The 19,068-nt window shown below is 31.5% G+C and overlaps 1 protein-coding gene across 1 annotated transcript in view; it reads left to right on the top strand.

The window, feature by feature from the left end:
- The window catches only part of LOC129975441 (uncharacterized), a 51,510-nt gene extending 36,876 nt beyond the window's left edge, over positions 1 to 14,634 (top strand). Inside the window, exons 7-8 of the mRNA XM_056088503.1 lie at positions 8,335 to 8,444; positions 14,441 to 14,634. Coding sequence (XP_055944478.1) covers positions 8,335 to 8,444; positions 14,441 to 14,557 — 227 coding nt within the window. The 3' untranslated portion in view covers positions 14,558 to 14,634. The remainder of the gene's footprint in view (positions 1 to 8,334; positions 8,445 to 14,440) is intronic.
- The last annotated feature ends 4,434 nt before the right edge of the window (positions 14,635 to 19,068 follow it).

Here is a 19,068-nt window from a genome sequence, read left to right as displayed (position 1 = left end):
ACCTATCTACAACCCACCAATTAATTAGAGCAGTAGAATTCATTGAGGAAGGTTTTGAAAATAAACAAAAAACTGCAGCGGTTTTCCTTGACATTCAGAAAGCTTTTGACAGAGTTTGGCAAGATGGTCTTATATACAAGCTAATTAATTACAACATACCCTCACACCTTATCAAAATTATAATTTCTTACCTCAGTTACAGATCCTTTAAAATCAAGATAAACAATGAATTTTCGGAAGTAAAACCTATTCTTGCCGGTGTACCTCAAGGATCTAAACTAGGGCCAATTTTATTTTCCTTGTTTATTAATGATATCCCCAAGCAATTTAACACTATGTTGTGCATGTACGCTGATGACACTGCAATACTAGCTAGAAACAAAAATCAAAATTTCATTACCATAGCTTTAAACCGACATATTAAATCTCTTGAGGACTGGTTCGTCGAATGGAAAATTGAAATGAATGCTAGTAAAACTGAAGCTATAGTTTTTAACAAAAATAACTGTAAAAAGAATTTCTCCCCAGTTAAAATTAAAAATCAAACTGTCCCGTGGTCTAAGGAATGCAAATATTTAGGCGTTATTCTAGATAGTAAATTAACTTGGAAACCCCACTTTATTTACACAGCTAAAAAGTTTCGAGACCTAACTCGTAAATTTTATCCCTTAATTTCTCGAAACTCCAAAATGAGTAGACAAAATAAAATGCTTATTTACTCTGCCTACTTGCGTCCAGTATTAACTTATGCCTGCCCTGTGTGGGGATATGCTGCCAAGACTAATCTTAGACTTATTGAACGCCAGCAAAATAACTTAATTAGAAATTTCTGCAATATGAAATACTACATGCCCAATACAAATATGTACTTATGCCTAGACTATCCCCCTCTTAAAAAATTCATTAAAAATCTAGCCACTAACTTCTTTAAAAACATGGATAAGAATGAAAATGAAGCAATAGCTAAAATCCCTAAATATAAACCATCTACAAACTCTAGAAGACCCCGTAATATACTACTTTAATTTATCTCAGCCCCTTAGTTTTTCTTCCTAACTTTTATTTTTTCAAACTCAAATTATACTGTTTCTCAATAGCCAATTTTAGCTCACAAGCAGTAAAAACTTACTAAGCCCAACGGCAGCGTACCCCCCCCACACCCTCACCCTAATATCAGACAATCACAATGAGTCCTGACACTCGTCATCTCCAAATTTCGTCGAAGACGGCCACGGCAAAGTATAGACAGCAAAGCACTGTGAAGTCTCTCCTTACCGGGGATAAGCCCCTGCCGGGGCTAGGCGCCCCGTCAACCCAACCATCAAGCTACGAAGTTGTTGATTTTCTCGTGTTAGCTTCCGTCATGAACGGTAGCGTTTGCGAAGAAGGTGGAAAGCGCAGATGCGCGGAGACGAATGAAGAAATGATCATTGATGGCAATCATAGTGATCTGCCTCAAACTAAAGAGAAATACACTTGCATCCATTGCAAGGAAAGATTGATGATCCGCGATGCGGTAAAAGTCCTAAGACTTGAAATTGAAGGTATCAACCAAGCCACAAGGCATGCCAAGAGGGAGCAGATCGATTATGCTCACCCGCATCTTGCAGCCATGGAGTCTAGAAGAAAACAAGCGATTCAGGAGTTGGACACCCTTCTGGGTAAGATGAACCTTGTTAGTTCTTGTCAGGACTCGAAATGTGAACACTCTAAGGAACCCTCCCTGAACCTGAGTAATGATAATTTCGTCTCTCCAACAAAGAGGAAACTTGCCAGAAATAAACCGGAACCCCCTAAAAATGTAATTAACATAAGCAATAAATTTCAAGTCCTCAATAATATTCCAGTTGAAAATGAAACTCCCAACACTGCAGAACATAAAATACCACCAATAATGTTGAAATATGCAGATAACTTTAATGAAATTTTATCCCAAATTGCAAAAACCTGCGGCAAAACTGTCAACAAACTGAATAAAGGGTTCATAAAAATATTCCCAGAATCGGCTGATCAACACAAAGCCATTCAAAATTTCTGCAGGCAGCAGGGTTATGATTATTATATCATAACCCCCCAAAACAAAAGACCATTAAAAGCAGTCATCAAAGGGCTCCCCCATGAATACGACACAAAAATAATAGCTCAAAACCTAGTTGATAGTGGTTTCCCAGTGACTAGGGTTGTTCAACTTACCCAGCTAAGAACTAAGAGACCTCTTCCATTTTATATGGTTGAACTTAATAAAACTGAAAAAGCCGAGGAAATCTTTAAAATAGAACATCTGGATTACCTTAGTATCACAGTAGAGCGCTACAGAGGTCGCAACCTAGTCTCGCAATGTTATCGTTGCAACTTTTTTCACCATGCAGCGAATAACTGCAACATAAAGCCCAGATGTCTGAAGTGTGGCGAAAGCCACGAAACTAATGCTTGCGTGATAAAAGAAAAAATTGAAACGCCAACTTGCATCAATTGCGGCAAACAAGGGCACATAGCATCTTACCGCGGCTGCGAGGCCTTCCCAAAAATTCAGTCTGCGAGAAAAAATAGGGACAACTATTTTCACAAAAACCAAGCTCTGATCAGGCAAAATGTCAGTTTTGCAGGTCTTTTTAAAAACACAAGCCATCATGAGATAGCGCCTCCATTACACTCTTACCACACAAGCCCACCAGTGCTGGCGCCACAAACCTATGGTCACAAACAAGCCAACAACACCGTTTTAGAAGGCAATGATTTCGCTGACATTATAGAAGCAATGAAAGAACTGAAAAAGCTAACGACCGAGTACCCTTTACTCTTTTCACAGCTTAAAAAACTAAAAACCGCAAACACTGTTATGGAAAAACTGGATATACTCATGAAGGCATTCGATAACCCAAGTCTACCTGTCACTAACTAGTTTTCTCCTGCAATAGCCTTCGCATAGTCTATTGGAACGCAAATGGCATTAACAATAAAATAATTGACCTTCGTAATTTTGTAAATAAGTATAACCCCGATGTAATCCTACTGCAAGAAACCACCTTAGACCACAAAGAAAAATTTTCCTGGCAAACTATTTCTCATATTACAGTTACAGAGCTAACCAGGCTGGCGGCGGTACTGCAATTTTAATTAAAAATGGTTTACCTCACAGTGAGGTCCCCCCACCTTTACTACAACATGTAGAAGCTAGCGTGGTAAAATTAAATTTTAAAAATCAAGATCCAATAACCTCAATCTCTATTTATATCCCCCCTAGTGCAGATAATTCCAATTTTATTTTCGACATCGAAAACCTGATGCAAACAGGACCTAATCAAATAATTTGTGGAGACTTTAACGCTCACCACGTTAGCTGGGATTGTAAGCGTAACTGCCCAAAAGGTAATTCCCTAAAATCATTTGCCCTTCAGGCCGGATTAGACATTATAGCACCGTCCACCCCCACTAGATTTGGGCCTCAGTCAGCCAATACAATAGACCTCACCTTAATTAAAGACTTCCTGTACCCATATGAAATTCACTCCTTACCTGAACTTAGCTCTGACCATAATCCCATCTTATTAAATTTTTTCTTTAAATATTCCCTGCCCAATAATCTTAATAAATTTAAAACAAACTGGAATAATTTTAAATTAACCCTCAGTCAATCAGAAACCCCAAACATTGATGAATTTACAAACCCAGATAAACTTGACCATTTTGTAAACATCTTCGAATCGCAAATTATTAATGCAAAAAATCTAGCCTCCACCCCCATTATAAATAGTCAAAATTTTATTGACCCTAAAATTAGAGACCTAATCAGGGACAGGAACTTTGCCAGGAAAAATTTTCAAAAAACCAGAGACCCAGTCTTCAAGAGACTAATGAACCAAATTAATAAGGAAATTGAAAAACTTAACAATAAAATCCAAAGCAATGAATTTATACACAAATTAATTAGTGTTAACACAGAAGACGGATCAATCTGGAAACTTGTCAAAACTTTTAAAAGTAAAAAACAAAAAATTCCGGCCCTTAAAGGCCCTGCTAGTATTGCAATAACTGATAAAGAAAAAGCAAACTGCCTGGCGGCTAGCCTTGAGAAACAATTTCAACTTAATGAATCGAGCAATTTCACCACAGAACATAATGTAAATAATACAGTCAAAGGCTTTCTCGACTCATTGCCACAAAAATTTATTGATATTCCCCCTCCCTCAACTGATGAATTAAAGGATCATATTAAAAAACTTAATATCAAAAAAGCCCCTGGCCTTGACAGTATTAACAACAAAATGTTAAAAACACTTCCGGACAATTACCTAAAATTTTTAATTAATATAATTCATAGCATTCTCAAATTAGGATATTTTCCCATGTCATGGAAAACAGCTGCAGTTATCCCCATATTAAAACCAGGAAAAGATCCAACTGATCCCTGCAGTTATAGACCCATATCCCTACTCTCTTCTGTCAGCAAAATTGCTGAACAGATAATTCTCAATAGATTAAATAATTACCTAGAAGAACATAATATACTAACACCTGAACAATTTGGATTTCGCCGTAACCTATCTACAACCCACCAATTAATTAGAGCAGTAGAATTCATTGAGGAAGGTTTTGAAAATAAACAAAAAACTGCAGCGGTTTTCCTTGACATTCAGAAAGCTTTTGACAGAGTTTGGCAAGATGGTCTTATATACAAGCTAATTAATTACAACATACCCTCACACCTTATCAAAATTATAATTTCTTACCTCAGTTACAGATCCTTTAAAATCAAGATAAACAATGAATTTTCGGAAGTAAAACCTATTCTTGCAGGTGTACCTCAAGGATCTAAACTAGGGCCAATTTTATTTTCCTTGTTTATTAATGATATCCCCAAGCAATTTAACACTATGTTGTGCTTTACGCTGATGACACTGCAATACTAGCTAGAAACAAAAATCAAAATTTCATTACCATAGCTTTAAACCGACATATTAAATCTCTTGAGGACTGGTTCGTCGAATGGAAAATTGAAATAAATGCTAGTAAAACTGAAGCTATAGTTTTTAACAAAAATAACTGTAAAAAGAATTTCTCCCCAGTTAAAATTAAAAATCAAACTGTCCCGTGGTCTAAGGAATGCAAATATTTAGGCGTTATTCTAGATAGTAAATTAACTTGGAAACCCCACTTTATTTACACAGCTAAAAAGTTTCGAGACCTAACTCGTAAATTTTATCCCTTAATTTCTCGAAACTCCAAAATGAGTAGACAAAATAAAATGCTTATTTACTCTGCCTACTTGCGTCCAGTATTAACTTATGCCTGCCCTGTGTGGGGATATGCTGCCAAGACTAATCTTAGACTTATTGAACGCCAGCAAAATAACTTAATTAGAAATTTCTGCAATATGAAATACTACATGCCCAATACAAATATGTACTTATGCCTAGACTATCCCCCTCTTAAAAAATTCATTAAAAATCTAGCCACTAACTTCTTTAAAAACATGGATAAGAATGAAAATGAAGCAATAGCTAAAATCCCTAAATATAAACCATCTACAAACTCTAGAAGACCCCGTAATATACTACTTTAATTTATCTCAGCCCCTTAGTTTTTCTTCCTAACTTTTATTTTTTCAAACTCAAATTATACTGTTTCTCAATAGCCAATTCTAGCTCACAAGCAGTAAAAACTTACTAAGCCCAACGGCAGCGTACCCCCCCCACACCCTCATCCTAATATCAGACAATCACAATGAGTCCTGACACTCGTCATCTCCAAATTTCGTCGAAGACGGCCACGGCAAAGTATAGACAGCAAAGCACTGTGAAGTCTCTCCTTACCGGGGATAAGCCCCTGCCGGGGCTAGGCGCCCCGTCAACCCAACCATCAAGCTACGAAGTTGTTCCCTCAACTGATGAATTAAAGGATCATATTAAAAAACTTAATATCAAAAAAGCTCCTGGCCTTGACAGTATTAACAACAAAATGTTAAAAACACTTCCGGACAATTACCTAAAATTTTTAATTAATATAATTCACAGCATTCTCAAATTAGGACATTTTCCCATGTTATGGAAAACAGCTGCAGTTATCCCCATATTAAAACCAGGAAAAGACCCAACTGATCCCTGCAGTTATAGACCCATATCCCTACTCTCCTCTGTCAGCAAAATTGCTGAACAGATAATTCTCAATAGATTAAATAATTACCTAGAAGAACATAATATACTAACACCTGAACAATTTGGTTTTCGCCGTAACCTATCTACAACCCACCAATTAATTAGAGCAGTAGAATTCATTGAGGAAGGTTTTGAAAATAAACAAAAAACTGCAGCGGTTTTCCTTGACATTCAGAAAGCTTTTGACAGAGTTTGGCAAGATGGTCTTATATACAAGCTAATTAATTACAACATACCCCCACACCTTATCAAAATTATAATTTCTTACCTCAGTTACAGATCCTTTAAAATCAAGATAAACAATGAATTTTCTGAAATAAAACCTATTCTTGCAGGTGTACCTCAAGGATCTAAACTAGGGCCAATTTTATTTTCCTTGTTTATTAATGATATCCCCAAGCAATTTAACACTATGTTGTGCATGTACGCTGATGACACTGCAATACTAGCTAGAAACAAAAATCAAAATTTCATTACCATAGCTTTAAACCGACATATTAAATCTCTTGAGGACTGGTTCGTCGAATGGGAAATTGAAATAAATGCTAGTAAAACTGAAGCTATAGTTTTTAATAAAAATAACTGTAAAAAGAATTTCTCCCCAGTTAAAATTAAAAATCAAACTGTCCCGTGGTCTAAGGAATGCAAATATTTAGGCGTTATTCTAGACAGTAAATTAACTTGGAAACCCCACTTTATTTACATAGCTAAAAAGTTTCGAGTCCTAACTCGTAAATTTTATCCCTTAATTTCTCGAAACTCCAAAATGAGTAGACAAAATAAAATGCTTATTTACTCTGCCTACTTGCGTCCAGTATTAACTTATGCCTGCCCTGTGTGGGGATATGCTGCCAAGACTAATCTTAGACTTATTGAACGCCAGCAAAATAACTTAATTAGAAATTTCTGCAATATGAAATACTACATGCCCAATACAAATATGTACTTATGTCTAGACTATCCCCCTTTAAAAAAATTCATTAAAAATGTAGCCACTAACTTCTTTAAAAACATGGATAAGAATGAAAATGAAGCAATAGCTAAAATCCCTAAATATAAACCATCTACAAACTCTAGAAGACCCCGTAATATACTACTTTAATTTATCTCAGCCCTTTAGTTTTTCTTCCTAACTTTTATTTTTTCAAACTCAAATTAAACAGTATCTCAATAGCCAATTCTAGCTCCCAAGCAGTAAAAACTTACTAAGCCCAACGGCAGCGTAACCCCTCCCCCCACCCTAATATCGGACAATCACAATGAGTCCTGACACTCGTCATCTCCAAATTTCGTCGAAGACGGCCACGGCAAAGTATAGACAGCAAAGCACTGTGAAGTCTCTCCTTACCGGGGATAAGCCCCTGCCGGGGCTAGGCGCCCCGTCAACCCAACCATCAGCTACGAAGTTGTTGTTGTTGTTGTGTGGATCGTCCGAGTCGTAGTGTGTATCATCAGAAGTCGTGTCGTGGGTATCGGAAGAAGTTGTGTGGATCGGCGGAAATTGTGTGTGTGAGAGTGGTCGTAGTCACCGACGAGTAAAAAGACTAGAGGATTAGCAAGCAAGCAAGTTGCTGAACTATTGGAGATTAAATGCGCTGCGTCATTAAGATTAAATTGACGGTATTTATTGTAGAAGAAGAAAAATTTTTGTAACAATATTATACTATCATTAGAAACAGTAGAAATTTACTTTTAACTCAACGCATCGCTTTTTATTGGCGCGTCATCTAATTAATCAGCGAATTCAATTCCCATCTCATTTAAATAATATCGGATACAGTTTCGACGTTAATACTAATCTAAATCAAAACCATGTAATCATTTCATTCTAATTTTTATTTAATGAAATGGCAAATTAGATTGAATTAACTCAGTATTTATTGAACAGATTACAGTGACATAAAATAATCCTTATTCTGGTATAATATTAAAATATTTTTTATCTTGTGATGTAAGTAATTAATTTCTTGATAATAAAATGTTATGCTTTTTAGTATAAATAGATGTGTAATGAATATTGTAAGATTCTTCTGTGCATACTCATTTTGAAATTTTTTTTATTTTTTCATTTGATAATTATTCTTTGAAATCAAATTTTTAAAAATTATCATTTTTTTTAAATGTTTGTTATGCATTTTCGAGAAATGTTGATTCTTTACTTTCGTGTACATTTTTTCAGGGTTAAAGTTTGATGTCCTATCTTGTCAAGCTTACAAATTAACAAAAGCAAGGTATACTTTGTCAAATGAAGCCATATCTGAATTCCACAGAAGAACCGTAGCTCAGTCTGTACGTATTTGAAAGCCTTCCAGAATTTTTTTTTAATCTTTTCAAACCTTTTGTTTAATTTTTTTTACCTATTGCATTTCTAGGGTTTAATCGCTTACAATTAAAAAATAGACTGCTATGAATGATCTTTATTTCATCTTGAAGGAATAGTTTTTTATCAATAAAACCTTTATTGAGATTTTGTTTACAAAACCTTCAGAAACTCTAAGCTAATTTATTAGCTGATAACTTTAATGTGTTTCAATTCAAAATCATTTCCTATTATAGGATTCAATGTAACTTCGAAAAGAAAAATAAAAGGTTATGACCTAAGCACGTGGTTTTCAACTATCCTAGTAGTTAAATAAAAAAAAAATATTTAAATTTTACCTATTCAAACTTAAAAATATGGCCCTTTTAAGGTTTAAATGAAAACATTTCAGAACTGTAGATATATAAGTTAATGGTGCATTTTATTTCCCCCTTTAATGCAAAAATTATGTTTCATTATATTTTTGATCAATCCTTTCTCTGCTAGGAGAATGTATGTCTCGCGTGTATATCCCTAAACATGTTTGTCTCCTTGTCATACAATACTTAATACAAAATGAATCTAAGAAAGAAAAGAAGAAAGTGGAAACATCGAATCCCATCTATCAAAATGCTCTTTCTTTGCAAGAAACGCATTGACATAGGCAATGCTATTCGTAGGTGTTATTTCGTTCTGTGAAAGTTCAAAGAATCGGGATTGTTTGGTGTGAAGCAGCTTGCTCAAACAGTATTCTTCAAACAAGTTTAATTCAAAAGAAATTTTTTTTCCAAAGAAAACAAAAAATTATGCAAATCTTAATTTTGATATAATTTCTTTACTTGCATCAATTTTTGAACTAATGAGGGGGCGCCTTTTTTTTTTGATTTTATATATGTTGATTTTGAGAAATCATTAAGATTCACGATAAATTCCCTGGCGCATATAAATTTCATTCACTTTCAATCATTTCAGCCTTTTATGGTTTAACTTTTAATTAATTAAGAGAAATGGCGTTATATTATTACGAATTTGTAACATCATTTGTCTACAATGTGAGTCTCATAGGTTAAAGAAATTTATTGGAATTCTTAATGGGTTCCCGGTAAGATAATAACCTTCGGCCTTGGTAAGGAATCCGCTGACTTTGGTAGAAAAATTAATGTTTTGGAAGCTACAAGAATTTTAAACTTATCACCATAAAGATCCGAGATCTTGAGATCCTTCTAAAAAATTCCATGTGACTATCGGAATACAATATAAGCTGAGAAGTTCACAAGAAGAATAATTCTAACTTTTGAGTACTTATAGCATTGGCAACTTGAAGCTAAACACTGCAAATTATGCCGTTATTTAATGAACTATTTATTGACTGTTTATGTGTTGCTAATTTCTAAAAATGCTGTTCCTTGTGTACACATCTACTGCTTTTTTATTTATTCATGCTTATCGTAGAATAAAGCCTCTTTTCCCTTAGTCAACATGTTGGACTTTTTTTACTGGTGGATTTTTCCTAACGTCAGGCACCTATAGAAATAAGCGACCTTTGATAGACTAACTTTTGATAAATTAAGAGAGAAACAACGTAAATATCTTTGAATAATTTTATTGCCTTTTTAATTCATATGAAAATTTTCATATGAAATTCTCGAAACTATCTAATTTTCAATAATTGAAATTTATTGGAAGATTGTTTTTAAAAATAAAAGATGAACTTGGATTCTTTATATTTTGAAGGTCAATATTCCAGTTTTGCATCATGACTTCTAAATTCTTTAAATGGAAAATGAATTCTTCAGCAAATATCAGGATTGTTGCACTTATCCTCATTACTTGTTACAACATTTATCTATCTTAGGGGAAATCTGATTACTGTGTTGTCATTCTTTAACATGCAAAAAAAAAAAAAAAGATTTTTTTAAAATATATTCATTTATATCTTTAATGTGAATTAATTTTGCCTGAATTTCTGAAAAATGAGAGATATTAAAATTCGAATTCCTCTTGATGATAAATATTTTGGTTTTAAATATTTTGTACACAGATCACTGAGAAACAAAAGTTTTGTTTGGTTAAGAAGAACTTACTTAGAAGATTTTAAATTCGTAAAATAAATAAATAACAAAGAGCAAACGATACATTTTTAATAGACTTTTTTCATCTTGAATTTATTTTTTCATTCTGCCATGCTACAGGAAATACTTTTTTTTCATTTGTAAAATGCATTTATAGAAAACTTTATAAAGGGAAGGGAAAAAAAAAAAAAAAAAGGACTGCTTTAAATTTAACTCAGTTTTTCGATGTCTTTTTAAAAAGTTATTCAATAAATACTGACTGTCTTGCAACAAAATTTTAAATAAACAAGCGAGATTTTTTAAATCAGCCTCGAATTTTATACATTTCTGAAAACTAACAAAAAAACGCATAATGAATACAGCCAAAAAGATTTGGAAAAGTCCCAAGAAAGCTCTGAACGGATGAAGAAAGTTTCCAAAGCTCAAAAATTAATGCTACAAAGCAGCCTTTATGTCAGTCAGTTTCTTCTTCTTTTTTTGCATCCAGTTATAATTCGTATATGAAAGATGAGTTATATTTATTTCGAGGTCGCAAATTTGGCTGCTTTTCTATAAATTCCTCTCTTGGCGTGTTGTTTATGGTTTTTGGATAAAAAATGACTTTTTGCAGTAAATTTTCTTCGTTAAATGATTATTTGTTTAGAAAAAATAGAATTTCGATTGCTTTTTTCTCTCAAAATTCTACTTCAGCTTCAAGAATGTGAAATATCAAAAACTATTAAATTATTATATTAAATATTAAAGTAAAATATAAATAAAAAATAAAGTAAAATATTAAAGTAAAATAAATATAAAGTAAAGTAAAATATATTAAAGTAAAATTAAAAAAAAAAGAATATATATTAAGAAAAAATATTAAAGTAAAATATCAAAAACTGCATACTAACTATTAAAAAAAACTTTTCAAATTTTAATTATTTGATAACCTTTCCTGACAAGCCATTATATTAAATTATCAGAATCTATAATTGGACAAAATGATTTTCAGTTTTGCCTCTAATCATTATTTTATCTTTATTCAAAAATTCACTGAATGAATGAATGCAAGTTGAAATTAAAATGCAAACGAGATTATAGAAATCTGATTAAAAAAACTTTGTACATTCTGCCGCATTTTTTAACCCTTTTGTATCACTTTGTGGATTATTTTGGAGTTAGAATGGTTAAATCTTTATCCCAACGTAAAATAGAAAAAAAAAATCGTGTTTTATGTATTCAGTGAACAGTAAGATCAGATCAACATTTTTTTGTTAAATGTGCAGGTGAAGAAACTATCGTCATTCAGTAATCTTTATGGAGAAAGGCGCCTTTAGGCTATTTTCATATCAACCCAAAGTGCAGTTATTGAGTCAGGTGTTGGTAAACGCGCATTCGTCGAGCCAAAACTTACCTTAATATCGTCAGAGCTAAGAGATTTGATTATGCTCAGAACTAAAATATTTCCATGTGTGATATTTTTAATATAAAAAATAGTTTTAATTTTATATAAACTAGAAAACACCTAGTCCTTTTATAATGCCACAAAGCTGATTGACCGTCTTTGGACTTGCTTGAGTAGTAGCTTGAAAGTGAAGGATATGCCACTTGTTTCTTTCAGTTCTTTTAGTTGCCATTAAATAATTACTTTAAATCAATTAAAATCTCTAAAAGATAGAAATAGGAATAAAAAAATAAAATAGATCACTTTTGTATTACCATATTTGAAAATCAGCAAATTTTAAAACAGTGAATGGCAATGGAATAAAAAATTGTATATAAAAATTTGGTATTACTAAAAAAAAATCGCATTAAAATATTTCTTCTAAGATCATTTACACCGAAGTCACTGTAGAAAAGCGGCAAAATTCCGGCTCATTTCAAATAAATTAAATGTTTTATTAACTTTTGAATTTTAAAAGTTGATATTATTCTTTCTCTCGTGTTAAAGAATAAATGTGTTACGTATGGATGAAATCGGCAAAAGCATTTTGCAAGAGATGTGGAACGGACATACATACACTCACAGCCACAATGCGTTTCATTTACATTAATATATGTACAGTGATGGTTCATCAATTCAGAAAAGGGCTGTACAGTAAAAAATATTTCACAAAAGAAAAAAAAATTAAAATGCAGTTTTTAGAAAACAATTTTATTTCTAAATAACCCAAAATTTTTAATTTTAATCATCTGAATTCGAATTCAGAAAATTATTGCCTTACCTTTTTTTTTAATGAGTGACTTCTTGCTAAAAAGAGAGAGAGAGACAGAAAAAAATGAGTGAAAAACAGAAGTGTTTCAGTTGACACTACTATGAAATTGAAATTGGAGCCAAATAAGAGTTACTGAGAAAAAGAGAAGTATACCAATCGAGACAGAAAAGGTGAGTCTTGCTGTATGGGGTAGGGAAAATATTTCCTCAGGTCAGGCACATGGCCAGAGGGAATAAAAAAACATAAAGTTATATCTAACGAATTAACTGAAATTAAATATATCAAATATCGCCGGCGAACCAGTTGGTTGCCATAGCTTCCTAGATCTCCCTTATCGGTGAAAGAAGACTTAGTAATGTTACATGACCTTACATTAATAAGGACGATTTAAAATCAACAATGCATCCTATAATATTTAATCAAAGTCTTAGAAGAGATAAGTATTTGCACGTTAAGCTGGTGTATAAAAAACTTTTTTGCAATAATTATTTCAGAAATTGCAAGATGAAGTAAAGTTGAAGTCGAGCAGAAGTACTGTTATTTTGTTACTAATGGCATTTGCCATAGATAAGTCAGCGATTTAAGCCGAGTTTCTGCTGTAGTTTCTGAGGGTAAAGATCCCGGGCACCAGAGAGCAGAAGTCTGACTTCTAACACATATGAAGATGACACTCACACACTCCCTTGCGCATCCCCTTTTTAAAGGGGGGGGGGCACTTTCACACACCTCACAGGGCAAAGAAAAACCATGCTCGACCCAGGACTCGAACATTGGATGCCTAGATCAAGGGCAAGACGTGCTTCCCCAAGGCCAGAACACCGGCCAAAAGTGTTAATCTTTGATATATATTTTGATTATTTAATTAAATGTTTTAAGAAATTAAAGATAATAATACGTAAATATGTCACTATTTGTGATTCAGGTTAATATTTTTGAGATTAATGTTCTATACTAATATATATAAAATATAATAATATATTATAAGTAAAGGATATATTTCATATATAAGGAAAATTCGACAATACCTTAATTAGAGCTTTGTATTTTTCAGAAAAGAAAATCTTCAGGTCGCATACTAAAACGCATATTCAACAGTAAATGCTACAAAGTTTTAAAAATAACCCAGAGTGAAAAAAATGTATTTTCATTTCATGCTAATGAAGTCTTGATTGCATTACTAACATTTTTTTAAATGGGGATTCAAATAACAATTCAGGGGTTGCCTGGCTTTACCACTAACTGCAGGATTATAAATTAACTTACAATGCGCTGTGATTTATATTTCCGCTACTATTATTTTTGTCATTTTATAATTAGTTTTGAATAAATTAATGATTGGTTCATAAAATTTTTAACTTACTGCATTTTATATATATATTTATTTATTTAAAAGGACAGTTTTAAGTGGTTAAATCTCAATTAATCAATTAGGGATTTTAATCACTCAATTTTAATTAAATAAGCTTAAAGTTAATTTTTTAATTATTTTTCTTATGCACTTATAGTCATTAATATTGATTTATATAACTTTTGTTGAAAAAAATTCATGTAGCTTAGAGTTTAGAAGAAAAATAATGGTAGTTTCTTTATTAATCAAATGCAAAAGGGAAAAGTCTTCTCGTGTACCTTTCCGTGAGTAAATCTATTAAGCCGGGTTCTCCATTTTATATACTCAACTTCTCTCTTAGTTTCTCATGTTCTTATAACTCTTCTTTGTTTTAGATATCCGAAAAATTGATGGATCTTTATAATAATGACATGGAAAAGAAATTGAAGAAACAAGATTCGAAGGAGTTGAAACAGAATCCACCTCGCGTAGCGTCTTTCATCACTATTTGAAATATTCCATTAGATGCATAATGATATATTTTTATATTAATGAAATGTACTTTGAAATGTTATTGAGTTATAATAAATATGGGCAAAAAACTTTTTGTGATATTCATACATTTGAAAGCATACAGATGTTTAACGTTAAAAATGGAAAAACGAAAGTGCTTTTTCTTTAAAATCCATTATGGTTTCAACAATTTGAAGCATTACGAATTTTAAAGCACTAATGGGCCATTAAAGACAACGAAAGAAAACTAATTTAATAGAAGATATTTATGAATACAAAATAGATAAAATGTATTTCGATAAATACATCACAAAGAAAAACACAAAATGAATGGACAAATCAAATCGTTCAATATGGCATTAAAAATGCCATTGATCACAAAGTTGGAGGTTCAAATTAGCTCTAATGTACAACTTGCAGATAATTGCTGACTAAAATATTGTATTAAAACTGAGATGAGACTTTCTGCTAGTTCGTTTTTTAACCTTGCTTGAGTTCACTGAGCAAATATATCAAGTCTAGATAATAACAAAACACTGAATGAAATATACAAAACTAAAATTTTTAAATCTCATAATCCCTTTTAACATAAAATACAGAAAACTATGAACAATATTTCATCAATAACTGTTCCAAATCTTAATGGAAATTATCATTATCAGAATTCTTACACATGTATCATCAGCTGTAGCATTACTGCAATCGGGTATAGTTTTCTAACGACGCAGCTGATTTTCCGCTAATCTTTCCAAGAGAATTCATTGTAGCATTGCAGAGGAAAAAACATTTTATTCGAAATTAATCAGCGATTGCGATACCGACAATTTACTCGATGCATGTCTGAAATATTTATTTTCAATCATTTTTCATAATACACTGAGTCATTCTGTCAAGGTCTCCGTTAGCCTAGATATAAAGAGAAATTTTTGATTTTCAGATTTCAGGAATAAATAAATTCTGCTTCGAATCATCACAAAAATATTATACTATCAAAATATTTTTTTTTAAAATTTGACATGATTAAAAAATTTCTTTTGCAGTGAATACAATTGAAATACAGAATTTTTTAAAATCGATAAATGCTAACTACATGCCCCATAAAATCGCCGGTACCTTGAATTCTTAAAAAAAAAAAATCAATCGAGGAAAAAGAATTATCACAATTCAGTAAAAAGTATCAAAATCAGTTACTTTTTTAATATATTTTATAAGAAATAACAAATTCTAAATAGTAGTTTCAAATTGTAAATGACTATTGTAAAATTCATATATTTGAAAAATTATTCGAAACTTTATGCTTTTGATACATTAAAGGAGAAATTAAAAAAATAATGTTGTTTAAAGATCCCATCAAATGTTACTTCTAGAATAAGAGCTTAAATTAAAATATTAGACTTTCAAATTTTATTATCTTTACGATTTGTAAGTTAATTCAACAGAATCACAAAATTTTTTAACGACGCTCTAAAAAATAAGCCACTGATAAAATACGATGTATTTTTTTATACATTTGGCAGTTGCCTTTCATTTAGTTACTCACAAAATTATAAAATCAAAACTTATTTTTTAAAACCTTTTTTCTTTTTTTGGTTTTTATTTAAACAATGCAGGTGTTTTTCACATGTCAAGTTGCAGACGATAAAGAACTTTCTTTGGGAGAAATCCAAAAGTTTTCTGTTTTTAAAATTTAAAGTAAACAATTCGAAATCAGACATTTCGAAATATTTTGAACGACCATAATGTTTAGGTTGAGCACGAATTGCTATATTATTATCATTTATTTATCGACTATTTTTATTAGATTCTAATCAATCTTGTTTATTATTATTATTGTCTGCTTGTTATTATTATTTTCTTTACCACCTATTGTTATGCACTATGAATTTTTTTTTTTTTTTTTTTTTTTTGTGAAAGCAGAAACAACTATTTTTACCTAATTTTCTGATAATAGTCTTGCAAGAGATTATTGAAAGAAATTTTATTTTTTCATATCTATCATACTTTTGAAATCATTTAGGAATGAAAAAGTGCTTTCTCTTCTCGTTGATATGTTGTAAGTTGTATTTTACTTTCGATATAGTAAATGGGAGTATAAAATAATGTGATATCTTATAGCCTAATTTATTTTTATATCAGAGATTATTTTAAAAAAATAAACTAGAAAAGCATTTACATACATCCGCTTGTTTGTCTTTGTCTTGAATGCCTATTAAAGTATTGGACTATTTACTTGTGAATGTATTCACAGTGTATTGTGAATAGTGATAAAATCAATTCACACATCCATAATTTTCTCATCTTTATTTTTCTCCTTAAATGAATCAGTTCTTTTTTACTTTGACGAAATCTATTTAGCTTAATATTTTCTTACGTTTTATTTAAATACAGCATAAATAATATGAAATGTCACTTCAAAATAATGGTAACCAAACGAATAAATGAACTTGATGACTTCCTTTCTCATAAAGTGTCCTTATTAATTACAAATAATGAGGTACTTGTACCATATATATACAGAATGTGTATGCATATGTAGTCCATAAGAATAGCATTTAATGAAACCTACAAATGAAATTATCGATGAGATAAACCAGAGGGAATGTCTCCCTAAAACTTTCCCGCATATTCTCTAATAAACTTGTCATTCCAGAAAGTGTCTTGCACAACATTGGTGTACAATACTTACGAAATATTTTTTGGCGAGAATTTAGCATTTTAACTAAATTTTTCGTGTTATGCCTGGCGAGTCATTTGGTGATTAATTTCTGGCATGCATTAACAGTATCCGAAAATCGAATTTGTGTTTTAGACATGTTCATCTCAATCGATTGAAACAAAAATTTGATACAAAACTATATTTGTAGTTACAAAATACCACATCTAATTTCATTTTTTTAAATCACTGTTTTGAATTATCATGGTTACATGTTTCTGAAAGTACAGACTGACATACAGTCAACCCACAGGTGGATTTGGCTAAAAATTTGACAGATGTCTACACAATGCATGTTAAATCTGAGTGCCGAATTTTATCTATCTAGCTCTTTTCATTTTGTAATTATCGTGTTAACTTATATTCGAACAAACGGATTTCTGAGTAAACTCTGAACAGATTTTACTTGAAATTTGATGAAATTTTCAAATTTATTGTAAAGAACGTATACCAAATTTTAACCGTCTAGCACAAAACGGTTTTGAGATATCTTTGTCATTAAAAGACGGAAATTTTCCAAAAATGGGTTTTTCAAACTTAAGAAGATGTAAAGAGTGGAGATTCATCAAATTTTCATTTCAAAAATTCAATTTTTTTGACGATTTCTATACTTTCATTATATTATTTATACGAGATATAAATAATAATTTATATAAATAAAATATAGTCAAGAGTTTTGAAATATTTTCTGATGCTCTGACGCCGATAAATAATTCTGGCAGAAATTGAGAATTTTATTATAAAACATTTATTTATTGAGTATTTGAAAACGAAATCGATAAGCAAGAATTTTAGAAGAATGTACATCGTTTACACTACTGTCGCCAAGTGATCACGCTTTCAAATTAAAGTACAAGTTTTGAAATCAATAAGAAAATTTGAAAAAATTGTGCGAAAATGAGGATGAGGTTATTATATTATTGTTGAATGCAAACTTCAAATGTCTTTGATGTTATTACATTTTAGTAAAAATAAATGATTTAAAGATAAATAAAGTAAAAGTATATTAATCATGGTGGGCCTATTCTCTACATTAAAATGAATGCCAAGTAATGAAAAAAGAAAAGAGAGTGAAAAAATAAAGATAAAACTTGAATATTTAGATGTTTTAACTTTATTTACAAAAAATAAATAAATAAATAATTTAAAAAAAAAAAGCTTTTTAAATAACTAAATAACGTGAATTAACATTAACTAACATGAATTAGCTAAGTAATTAAATTAACGGGAATAACTTTAAAATTGCTCTAAATAAAATACTGAAACAATCTTAATCAATGCACTTGCGACAGAAAAGGGACAGGGAAAAGAAGTAAGGGTATAGAAGCCACGGTCGTTGAGAAGACATGCAATGTTTTTATTTCATTTTTTAGTGTTAAACGTGATGGGTGCGATGAAAAAAAAAAATGATTCTCAGTTTTGGGGTTCATTTTCCAATTGCTATTCCAAAGGTCTCAACAATTTTATGCTTTTGACCAACATCAGTTTACTCTCCATTTCATACATTAATATTTAATACGCATAAATATTTATAGTAATCGCAATCACAAACTTACTACTCCAATCCGCCCGTAGCACATGGATAAAAATGAATGACCGGACCGTCGGGGACTACACTGGGGGGGGGGGGACTACTGTTGAGTCCTAAAGGCCATCACCGGCCACTGCACAATCATTTTCTTAGGAAGTACGTCTAGTCATCGATGGTAGGTAGCCAACCTCCATGTCTTTCTGTAACCATCAGGGCTGCGAGAACCAATCACCATACCGGAAGCTTCTCAACCTGATATTTGTGGT

This window comes from Argiope bruennichi, chromosome 7 (genome assembly GCF_947563725.1).
Source record: "Argiope bruennichi chromosome 7, qqArgBrue1.1, whole genome shotgun sequence".
Lineage (NCBI taxonomy): Eukaryota > Metazoa > Arthropoda > Arachnida > Araneae > Araneidae > Argiope > Argiope bruennichi.
This window is presented reverse-complemented; position numbering and strand designations above follow the sequence as displayed.